The 12682-nt window shown below is 34.9% G+C and overlaps 1 protein-coding gene across 1 annotated transcript; it reads right to left on the bottom strand.

The window, feature by feature from the left end:
* Positions 1-2123: 2123 nt before the first annotated feature.
* LOC118741824 (uncharacterized protein K02A2.6-like) lies at positions 2124-3551 on the bottom strand. The gene has a single exon (XM_036473797.1). It carries the CDS (start codon positions 3549-3551, stop codon positions 2124-2126), a length of 1428 nt encoding a protein of 475 aa, XP_036329690.1.
* Positions 3552-12682: the final 9131 nt, after the last annotated feature.

The following is a 12682-nucleotide window of genomic DNA, read 5'->3' as shown; positions in this document are numbered from 1 at the left end:
CATGTCAACATACATAAATGTAAGTGCACAGTTAATCAAGAACACTTCCATGTCACTTGCCTCAGTGCCACTGGTATTGTTGTTCTTGTTATTGCTGCCACCACATTTCAAATTGTTGCCCATAAATCAGCGTACACTTGTACATATGTACAGGCATACAGGCTGCAGGAAATGCAAAAAAGTTTTTCTATAAAAATAGTTTGACATATCATTTCAAGCTGGTTGACAGATAATGAAATTGTTGAAAAGTTTTGTGCACCGAAAGAAGAAAAAATGGCGCACAAAAAATTGATTCAGCCTAACAGTAAACCAAGAAGACGAAGAATAATGTATGTTTTTAGAAGTTTGCACATGCATAAATATATTTCTACTATGTATATCAGAATGTGTAAATCGGTAGGAGTTCATGTTATTTTTAGTGTTATTATGCACTGGTGCGTAAGATATTTCGATTAGATTATTTTATGTTGTGAGCTATCATTCAGTTACTTAACTTATGATTTTTTATTTTTGATAAACTAAAAAAGGAAATAGCAAAATACATACACACATATCGCTAACTAAAGGTGAAAAGGTGCCAAGTCGACTATTTTCAAAAATTTAGTTCTACATGCAGAATGACATATAATGCGAAACTTCATCGATTTTTCGTCTCTCCTGAATAATTTCAAAAAAATGGACCTGGCGCCTTAACACCTTTCGGTAAAGATATAAGCTGTTCGTTTTGAAATTGGCACAGGTCCTTAACCTATAAATTTTTCAAAAGTAAATACTGCAAATTCGCAAGGATACTCAAGGACGAAATTTTAAAAGTGTATTTTCAATACCTAAATATTTATTCTTATGCACCAAAAAATTCAATATTTTTAAATTTTACAGAATTTTTTCCTTTATTGTTATTCTATAAGCGCCGAATTTTTTAAGCAATTTTTGTAACTAATCAAATCTTTTAAATTTGAAAATCCTGACGCCAGAGAAAGAAACAAAGAACGCAGTTTTACTGTATTTGGCTCCTAGCTTTGCGAGTATTTTTTTTTTTTTTTTTTTTTTTTTGGGGGGGGGGGAAATTGACTTTTGCTCCGTGTAATCCCTGTTCTCATTAACCTAATTTTTTTTGAGTGACTTATGCCACTTTCAAAGTAAACATTTTCGTTAAACCGCTCTCGAACAAAACCTTAGTATTTCTGAGCATTTCAATGACTTTTTTTTAATTAACAGGTACCGTTAAATTCTAATTGGTGTCATCATTAACTAGATTTTTTGAAAAGGTGACTTATGCCACTTTCAAAATAAACGGCTCATATGTATGTCGACGTTATCAGTGCAATGACGTGTTTTCGAAGTGAAATTTCTTGTGCGCTGGTAATGAATTGAAAAATTAACATCGCACAGGCAGCGAGATTGCTTTAATATTGATAATATGATAATAGTTTGGCGCTTACATTTTTGCATACAGTGTTTGGCTGGGCTTCTTCTCCAATTTGTTGTGTGCGGTTAGATGTTATAACACAAATGGCGGTACCTACTGTTTTACGCCGACTTCGAACTGCAATAGGCTTTATGAGATGGTTTTTCATGGGCGAATAAACTTGTCGAGTATATCTTGTCTAGTAATCACGGTTGCCACACCACAACAAATTTCCGACCAGAATTTACAAAAACAGTTACCTAAAAGTTCCCAAGTAAAAAACAACATTTTATTATACAATAAACTGTAAAAACAAACCTCGTTTATTTGCCATAAATAAGACATGGATACAATAAATAGTTTTATTAAAAGAAAACTGAACTAATTAATTTTACATATGAGGGCATGAGGGGCAGAGGAGCCTTTCTACAAAAACATTTTTAATAATATGAGAAAGAAGGATCTATAAAAAATAAATGCGGTATTTTACTAAAAGATTTATTGCACCTACGTTATTATGTTCGGTTTAATATGTACTTTATTACACGAAACTATAGATCAGTGTACAACTATGATAATTGATATCTTAGAATTGAAAATGATGTAATACTTATAGTGACAGTCAAAATGTATCGATAAAAAGATGTTACCATACGATTACAATAACGTACCAAACTTAAGGCTAGTATCATTTGAGACATAATAATCTCCCACGCTAATAAAGTTCATGGTCTTGAAGTCGGACTGGCGGTTTACGTGCCCTTCCTGATCGTCTTACGGGCTCGGGTTGTCGTTCGGCGTCCTGTTGTGGATGTACCACCTCCTGTCTTTCGGCTTGTTGCTGTGGAGCTATGTGCGGAGCTACTCGACGCTCGATGATTATCTCGTTTGGTAGTTTCTGTTTTCTCTCTATTACCGTAGTTTCTTTGCGATCCTCGACGTTAGTTACGCTTGATTTATAAAGTTGGTTTATGTGTCTCTTGAGGGTATAGCCATTATCTAATTCAACTTGATAATGTAACTTCCCGAACTTTTCTGTAACTACGCCGAATTTCCATGTTGCTTTATTTTTGTGAAACCATCTTACTTGCACCCGGTCTCCCACGCTAAATTTTCGGGCTCGGTCTGAAACCATAGGTGACGACGTTGCTTCGCCGTAGTGTACGGGTTTAATAGCATCTAACCTGGTTCGAGTTTTCCGCCCCAGGTAAATTTCCGCGGGAGTTTTGTTATTTTCTAAAGGTGTGATTCGATAACGGTTTACAATTTCTTGGACCCTCTTGCGCATTGGTATGTTAACGTGCTGCATTGCTTCGAGTTTGTTCTTCAGCGTTTGGATGTGTCTTTCCGCTAGACCGTTCGTAGCTGGGTGTCCTGGTGCGATAAATTTTTGAACGATGCCGTTACTTTGGCAGAATAATCTGAACGATTTGCTTTGAAAAATTGTAGCGTTGTCGGAGACTAGCACTTGTGGCAGTCCATGTGTTGAAAACATATCTTCTAATAACTCGATCGTGCTCTCGGACGTGGGTGCATTCTTGATTACCCTTATATCCGGCCATTTTGATTTTGCGTCGATGAGAACGAAGAAAAAATGATTTTGAAATGGACCCGCATAGTCCATGTGAACCCTTTCAAAATTTTCTTGCGGCTGTTCCCAACCATGAGTGGTTATTTGTGCTGGATCCTTTCGGACCATCGCGCAGTCATGGCACGATTTTACTAAGCTTTCTATATCTGCATCGATGCCTTTCCAGTAGCAATATCGCCGAGCCATTTGTTTAATTTTCACGATTCCCAAATGTGTGTAGTGCAACTCTTTTAGGATTTCGCCACGCAGGGACTTTGGAATCATTACCCTTTGGCCCTTCAATACAATATCACTTTGTATGGTGTATTCCGGATCTTGAATTTTACCATTTATCAATTTCGTTCTCAATTCAGCTAGCTCCGGGTCATTTCCGGTTTCTTTTGCAATAGATATTGCCGTAACTATGTTGGTGGATATTGTATTTACTGTTTCTATTTGTATTGCATTCACTTCCTCATCTAGAAAATATGTGAATCTATTCGACGAGTCTTTTGCTGGTGCTCTAGACAAACAATCGACGTGTGTAATCAGTTCTGATTTCCGATGCTTCATTTTATAATTAAAACCTTGAAGAAAAGAGGCGTAACGTAGTAGTCGAGCCGATGTCATTGCCGGAATTTTTTCGCTCTGATGCAGAATTCGAGAAAGGGGGCGATTATCTGTGACTAATGTAAATTCTCTTGCATACAAATATTGAAAAAATTTGTCAACTGCGAATATTATTGCTAGCGCTTCGCGATATAACTGACTATAATTTTGTTCTGCTTTAGTTAACGCTCGTGAGATAAATGATACCGGTCGTTCGACCCCATTTTCTTCATGCGCCAGCACTCCCGCAATGCCCGTAGGGCTAGCATCACACGTCAAAACCACAGGCAAATCTGCATCATACGGCCTCAAAAGTCTATCGGTTAGAATTTCGCGCTTAAGTCTTTCGAACGAGGATTGACATTCCTTGGACCATTTAAATTTTGTATTTTTGGATAGTAGCTTCCTCAAAGGGTAAGTAATAGTTGATAGATCTGGAATGAACCGCGAGTAATACGTTATCATTCCCAAGAACCTTCTCAGATCATCAGGGCTCTTTGGGGTCGGAATATCGCGAATGGCTTTTACTTTTTCCGGACATTTTGTGATTTTATTGTATTCTATCGTATACCCCAAATACTGTATTCTTTCTCTATAGAACTGACATTTATCTCTGTTAACGTGCAAGTTGTATTCTTTCAACTTATCTAGGCACTTCGTTAGCCTTTCTTCGCATTCTTGTTTGGTTTTCGCGAATACAATAATATCATCAAAATATGATGATGTTCCTGGCAAATCACGTAAGATTTGGTCTAAGATACAGTTAAATTCGCTCGGCGCGGTCTTAACCCCGAACGCGAGACGATTCATGCGATATGTGCCTCTGTGTGTTGATATTGTTTGTATGTTCTTACTTTCTTCATCAACCTTTACGTGCAGGTACGCTTTATATAGGTCGAGCTTACAGAAGTATTTGCAATCTTTTAGGGTATTCAGTATTTCGTCAACTCTTCTGATTGGGTAGTGAGCTGGCTCTAATTGTGGGTTGACGGCTATTTTGTAGTCGACGCACAGACGGACCTTGCCGTTCGGTTTTGGAATAACCACCAATGGTGAACCCCAGTTGCTGGTATTCACTTTCGTGATAATGCCATCGCGCTCCCATTCCCGAGCTCTTCCTCGACCTTATCTCTTAGTGCGAAAGGTACTTGTCGCTCTCTCAAAAATACAGGTTTTGCTCCTGGTACCAACTTCAGTGAGCATGAAATGTTCGGTATGCACCCCACTTTTTGTTCAAATACTTCCGGATATTTTGTTACTAGACTTTCAATAGAATTTATGTTGCATAGAGTTTTTGCCTTTACTTGTTTATCAACATCTTTTAGCTTAATACCTAGCTTTCGAATCCAAACTCGACCTAAGAGAGGCGTATGCCTAGCGGATACCACATACAGATCTACTATTGACTTATTATTTTTGTACTCTACCGTTACTTTTGCTACTCCTTTTGGTAGAAAAATTTCTCCGGTATACGAACGTAAAGCGACGTTCGACTTCTGTAGGTTTACATTCAGTTTCAGTTTATTGAAATCATTTTCTGGTAATAAGGTGTACCCGGCCCCTGAATCAACTTCGAACTTTTGGCTTTTTCCCTCTATGAGTACTTTTGCATAGAATTTGTCTATTTCTCTCTTTGATATATCTGCATTTTTGTATATGTCTATAACTTTGTGGATATCCGCGGTATCTTCTGAAAATTCACTTTCCGAATCTGTAACTTTATTCGTTTGTTTTAGATCTTTTCTTTGCTTCATTTTGTATTGTATACATACGTCTTTTACATGCCCTGTTTTGTGACAGTATTCACAGTTTAGTTTGTTTTTGTTCATTTTGCAGTTCTTTGTCATACATATTATAGTAAAAGAAAACTAAAAGGGCGTGCCGTTTCGTTTCTATTCTGGTAATGCATTTTAAGGTGCACCTCAACTTTTTTTGAAATGTCGGTTAAGCTACTCTGGCGCTCAAGGCCTCATGTAATAGATACATTTGCATACATACGTATATAAATATATTTTTACTCAATCTCTGTATACGTATGTACGTAACAAAAATTTGTGAAACAAAAAACAGCACACAAATACAAATACACCGCACAAACTGCTGTTCAAACCTTCTTTTTCATTTCCTCTAAATATGCATCAAAGATCTGTCAATAAATATTGATCGTGTTGCATATTTCGTGATATCAATTCACGGCTCGGCATTTCGCGTTGCATTTCGAACAAATTAGATGTGATATCACCATACATATAATAAAAAGTATAGATGATTTTCAATAAAATAATAATAAGATTTCCAGGCTTCACCTATTGGACTTTAAACCTCTGAACACAAAAACATGTAAATACTGACGCGATAAATATTGGCCATGTAGCATTCCCGCGCGATCCATAACCATTGTGAAATCTATCAATATGGATCACGATCCAAATATCATAATAAATATTGAACGTGTGACAGGCGCCCCACACTGTGATAAATTAACGAGTAGACTGCCCAGCGATAATTTGTTTGTGGTTAGTTTTTTTGGCTGAGCGCTGTGTTGCCTGATCAATGCAATTGTTTATAGCAGTGTTGTCACCGCTACACACAACCACAGTACATTTTATCAAATTAATCCAACTTTTCGGTGACTTCATACAGGGCAAACTTTCCAAAATAAAAGGAAAGTTGCCAAGTTACCAAGCACTCGAAAAGTTACCTATTTTGGTCACAAATGACCAAATGTGGCAACCGTGCTAGTAATAACTGCTCATTATTATGCAGAAGAATAAATACTCGAATAATAAGCGAAACAAATTTTGCTTCATCAGATCTGCACTGATTGTACGAGTTAAAAATATGAGTGGTCAAATTAAAGGCTTGACCTATAAATGTGCAGTAAGATTTAAGTTTAGTGGAACAATTTTTAAAAACTTTTAACTCAAGTAATTAAATAAGTTAAATCAATTATTACGATATTATTTCTTAACTTAATGTAGGCAAATTGCCATCTGTTAAAAAAATCAAATTCAATTTAAACACATTTAAGACAATTAAATAAAACTTTTTAATTTGAATCCTTTTTTTACCACCTGTTTGAAAAGTATAATGCAATTATATATGCACAAGTTATATGAAATATTAAAATGTGTGTATCAAACGGGGTAGCCGGCTCTTTTAAAAGTTAAATTCAAATTATCTAACACGTTAAACGAATGATTAAAAGATAGGTATAAATGGAAATTAGTTGAAAAAGGCGTTGTTTTCGAACTATATTTAAAAGAGTGTTCACGAAGGCGAAAAACCAAATTCAACTTAATTCATCTATTAATTGAAGTTTTGTAGCCTAATATCAGACCAAAGAGATTTAGGATGATTTAAGTTTGAAAATAATTTTTATACTGGTTGCCACCTTATTGGAAGGTCGAATTTAGTTAACTTGTACACAAGATATGTATGTATATGTGTATACATTATACATGGAAACTACACATACACTAATACATATGTATGGTGGCCCAACTTTGTCCCTATAAACCACTTAACCGCCGATAAGTTGGCAACAGATTCTTTTGAAAATCAATTTTTATTTTCAATTCAATTTAATCCGTAAAGCACTTCCAAGCAAATTATTGTATTCGTCTTCGTCTCTTCGCTGCTCTGGCCCAGAAATTTTACAACTTTACTTTCGCTGTACTCTTTGGTCTGTTGGCTTACGGCTTATGGAGCACCATTAACGCTCTATGTACATACATATGTATGTTTGTATAGTTGCAAAATGACCTCGAGCATAGCTGACTTGCTGCTGTCTTATCGTCGACGAAGCACTACTTACAGACAATTCAAGCTCACTTACACTTGCATAAAAATGCATATATGATGCATAATATACGTTTGTATTTAAAAGCATTCGCATATATTTGCACTTAACTGCGTATTAAATGTAGTTTAGCGGAATCGTTATCCTTGATCCTGATTAAATTCACTAGCGCGCTTGCCAGCAAACTTCTCTATTCGCACGTATGTATGTAATATATTCGTATATGTATGTATGTGTGTAAACAAAAGTTATGGTCGCTTTTAATTGAATTTCTGAAAATTTAAAAAAAAATTTTAAAAAATCAGCCGCTGTCAGTGAAATATTCGGATTGAAAACCTATTGCACAAAAAAGGTTTTAAGCAGCTAACTGTAAACGACATCAAACCATCATCGGCACAGCTGCCGCGGGATGGGAAAGAAAAAGAAAATAGCCGCCCACTTACACGCCCCGAATATCAGTAAGCCATTTAAACGGGGATAGCCGGAGACTTATCACCACCCATTTTTCCCAGTCCATGTCTCAGTCGAAGACCTCCAAGTTGCGAATCATTTAAAAGCACACATTTGCGTCTACATATGTATATATGTATGTACATGTAGGACCACACGACTGACCACCAAAGGCGAAGAAGTCATGTTAAGTGTCGAATGCGATTGGCAATTAGTTGCGGCATTAAAGGATCAAGCAGTCAAGAAAAAGACCAACACTAGATACACATACATAACGATTTAACGCCAATTTTGCGATTTGCGCGTAAAAATTTAAGAAATCGCCTTTGGCAATTTTTGGCGATTTTTTCCCTTCAATTCAATTTTTTGTGCGCTATCATGTAAATGTGTCGGAACACTTAATAAGTAGGTTATGGAGTTAGAGCTTTAATTTTGATGTGGCAACACTTTTTATAGTTATCGATTTTGTTGTAGCATATCGAATATTTGCCAATATTAAACCTCTATTTGTGACAACTCCCGCTGAATGTGAAATTTGCAATTTCATTTGTGGAAATAGCTGATCTCGCCTGATTACAGCTTTTAATTTTATTTTTAGCGCCGAGCGCTTTAAAGCGGATTGTGCGATTAATCAATTAATATGAGTTATAATAAATTTATTAATTGCGCAGTCCTATTGGGAAATGTGTTAATGCATAATACTTTTTAAAAGTTGGAATATTTTTAAAGAAAATTTTTTGTACATCAGTATCATAGGTATAAGTAATTTGTGTTATTTATTATTACCCTGAAGGCATTAGAGTCGTTTTTGGTTTTAAAAACTATGTTATAACAAGATCTCATTTTTAAAATAAAAGATTTTTTAAGCTGATGTCATGAATTTTATAGAAATAACGTTGGCTATTTTTTGGCGATTTTTTTTCAGAAGTGGCTATTTTCTTTTTAGACAATCTGCACGCCCTGGCTCACATATTCCTTACATACTTACAAATTTAATTTGTGCGCAACACTTGGCATACTTCCAGGCGTTGCCATCCCGTTTTTGCCACACATCCTTTTCGAAGGCCACCAGCTTCTTTTTATGTTTGTATGTACAAGCATAACGGTATTTTTCGTTATACGTCCCAATTAGCTCACATTTTCACACATCCTTGATTTAGCGACGGTTATTGGCGATTGGCTAAAATCACTCTCGTCCATAAACTGCCGTTTGCCCGACCTTCTACTTTTTCCTTTCAACGCCGCACAATGGGCCACGAGCGGAAAAAAATTATATAAAACCGGTCAAGAGTCAGATTTACGAACTGTTGCAAAAGTCCAGTCAAAGATACTATTCATAACGCTAAATAACTGATCTATTGAATGGTAGCCATGAAAACTCCCTCCGCTGCTTTCTCTTTGCCATACATACATACATATGTCAACCTGAAAACAGTCAATGTTGTGATAGTTTTTTTTTCTCCACGCTTTCAGTCGTTCTACTTGTTTCTTCGGTAATTGTGTTTTAGTGAAGACCTATTTCAAGAAAAAACCTTTTGAACATGGAAGAAGAAGGAAATTTCTATCATTTAAGACTAAATTTAAGTAAATTGCTTTTAATATGGCCTTCTTTTAGAAAAATTAAAATCGCTCTATTTTGGTATTTTTGTTGAATAATATTTTTAAATATTAGTATTTTTGTTTAGTTGTCAAGGTTTGTCAAAGTTTGGTTATTTGAAATATATGTAATCTTTGTGCTCTATTTTGATTTTCGAAGGACGAAACACGATGAGTCGCAAAATTGCAATTTTGGATTTTATTTACAAAAATGTTCAATATATAGTTATAAGGAGAGTCGCATTGTTAACAGGTAAAAATTACGTAACAACTGAATACTATTTGTCAAAGATCTATGGAAACCCCCGATCCATAGTTAGTTTTTTTTCCTACTTTTTTCTTCATCTGTAAAAATAACTTAAAAATATAAGTAAACGAATGGCAAAAAGTGAATTTGAGAGTCAAAAGCTTTCATCGAAGCTGGGTACCCAAATTTGTCCCTTTAATTTTAAAGTCCTCGTGAGATCCTTTGAAGGACTATGAAACTAGACAATAATGCTCTATAATCGGCTTCACCGAGAACGATTGTGTCCTTAGAACAATTTACCCCATTCCATTTTCAATTTTGAAGTTATTTATTTAATTGAAATTGAAAAAGCATCAGAACTTTAGTAACGAAAATTGTTGCACAATTCGCAGTTATTCGCAACCAAGAGCCGGTCTAAAAGGACGAAGTGCATATCCGAACTCGTCGACCTAAATAATTTCTAGCGAAACGAATAAGTAATTTTTATCCTATAAATCCATATGGGTGCCAGACGAAGAAGGCTTAAGAAGGAAATAGTTTGAAAATATTTTGAATAAGGTTGCCACCTGTGTGAAAATTTGAATTTAATTATACCCAAGTTATATGAAATATTAAAATATGGAGGTCAAACAAAAGTTTTAAAATTTTTTTTGAACATTGGAATATTTTTGTGGGTTTTGAAGAAGGTTGCCAGCGGCTTAATTAATAATAATCAAATTAGTTAATAAGTTAAATAAATTACTAAAAGATGGAGATCGATCGAAAGGGGTTTGAAAAGGCTTGATTTCAGAACTATATTCAGGAGGGTTGCCACGTATTTAAAAAATTTAATTCAACTTAATTCATCAGTTAATTGAAATATGTATCACAACGTCAGACGAAAGAGATTTAAGAAGGTTTGTGTTTGAATTTCTTTTATAAGGGTTGCCACCTCCTATTAAGGTAGTTGCATGTGTATATAAAATTCTAAAATATGGTTTTCAAACGACAGTGTGTAAAACACCTTTAGCTTGAACCTTTTGAATTTTGTTAAGGTATTTGGAGAGGGTTGCCACCTGTTGGAAAAGTTAAATTCAAATAATTTAATAAGTGAAATGAATACTTAAAAGATGGGTATCAATTTAAATTGATTTAAAAAGGATTTATTTTTTACCTGTTTTAGGAGGTTGCCATGTGTCTAAAAATCAAATTCTTCACAATTCTGCCACAATGTCGTATGAAAGAGAATTACAAAAAATTAGTTTGAAAATATGAGTAGCAAACGAAAGAATTTTAAAAAAACTTTAGTTTGAAAATATTTTTGATTCGAAAAGTAATGATCCATCACAATATGTACAAATAAGAACATATATATAACACGCGAAGGCATTTTTTGTAAAGGTAAATATTTAATTAAAGTAAATAATATTTTTTCGTTTAATACTTAATTTAATAGACAATACCCATTTTTCGTCAACGGCTTTTGTGTCGTGATAAAGCACTAATTATTTCCATAATAGTAAGGATTAATATCTAATGAATTATATCTGCAGTTACATATGTATATGCAATCTTGGGGAAGTGCGGTTTACAATGAAGTCATCGCGACCCGATTTTACTGAAATATAGTATGGAGTACTTTTTTCTAGGAATGAAGATTCATAAATAGACTGCGGATGTTTATGCAGAATATGAAGCATAAAAATATTTACCACTTAACTATAAGCAATAATAAATAAATTTGTATACATTTTTTTATAGTTATGGGGTACATATTTTCTGTATAAAAATTCGCAGTTTATTCATAAAAAAATTGTGAACTTTCATGCCCGCTATATTAGGAGGCAGATATGTTAGATAATATCCGGTTTTAAGAAAAATTAGTTTTTATACTGGTTTTGGTATGGCTGGTGGGCGTGGCAGTGCGCAGGTTTCAGATTAAATTTTTTCTGCTTTAAACTTAGCTGCAAGCCGAATTGAATTAAAATCGGATAACATTTATCTTTTCCGATAGTTTGGTTTACCAATCCGTTCGATTCTTCAAATTTTTTTATGTCATTTTTATATTTGGCTCTTCCACCGTGCGCCGAGCAGTCCTGTGTCCTTGCTGAGTTTATGTAATTAACTTAAAAGTTTCGTATGCTTCAGCATGGACATCATTATCGCCAGTTTCTTTTCAACGCAAAATTCTTAATCTGTTTTATTTTTTTCCCCCTTTTGCTTTTTTTGCCCCTCTAATTTACTATATATGTATGTACGTAGCTTCATTGCTTTGCTGGATGAGTGAACTTCAACCAAATTCCTATTAGCCACTTTTGCCCTTTGCGGCTTTCAGTTGTAGTCAGAAATATCCAGAAATTGCACACAGCAGGGCACACATACAATGCTTTGAGAAGGTCTGCAAGTGTGTTTTTTTAGCTCTGGCTTCTTGTTATGCTCATTTTGCTAGTCGCTATCAATTCAATTACAACTATAACAATCTCAAACAATTAGGCAACAGCAATCAGAGCGTCTCAATGATACGAGTTCTATACTTTTGTTAGACTTTTGATTCCTTTTTTATGTGGAAATCCATTTTCTTTGTCGTCGAGTTGTATCGTGTACCGTTACAACTATCCGTTACAGTATCCGTTGTTTCTGATTGGCGCAAAAAAATATTGCCTAGTGACGAATTCGCTCCTTGATATGGTCGTTACTTAAAGCTATTTATATTCGAAATTGCATGAAAATTGGAAACAGGAATCTATAATCTTATCCAGGCAAAAAGCTACCTACGTACCGAATTTAAAGCAAATCGGACCATAATTAAATTTTTTAGCCTAAAACATGGTGGTTACCGAAAGCTGTTTATGTACAAAATTTCATGAAAATCGGACCAGCCGTTCGCGAGATTACCTGTTACAAAAAAGATAGTATAGATATGCTAAAAAACTACGTACGTACCAAATTTTAAGCAAATCGGACCATAAATACGATTTTTTGGAATAGATCGGTCCCTGGTCCACTTCTCGGAAAAAATTT

This window comes from Rhagoletis pomonella, unplaced genomic scaffold, assembly GCF_013731165.1.
Source record: "Rhagoletis pomonella isolate Grant_MI unplaced genomic scaffold, Rhpom_1.0 Rhpom_scaffold_00006, whole genome shotgun sequence".
Lineage (NCBI taxonomy): Eukaryota > Metazoa > Arthropoda > Insecta > Diptera > Tephritidae > Rhagoletis > Rhagoletis pomonella.
Note: the sequence above shows the minus strand (reverse complement) of the source record. Positions and strands in the feature narration are given on the sequence as shown.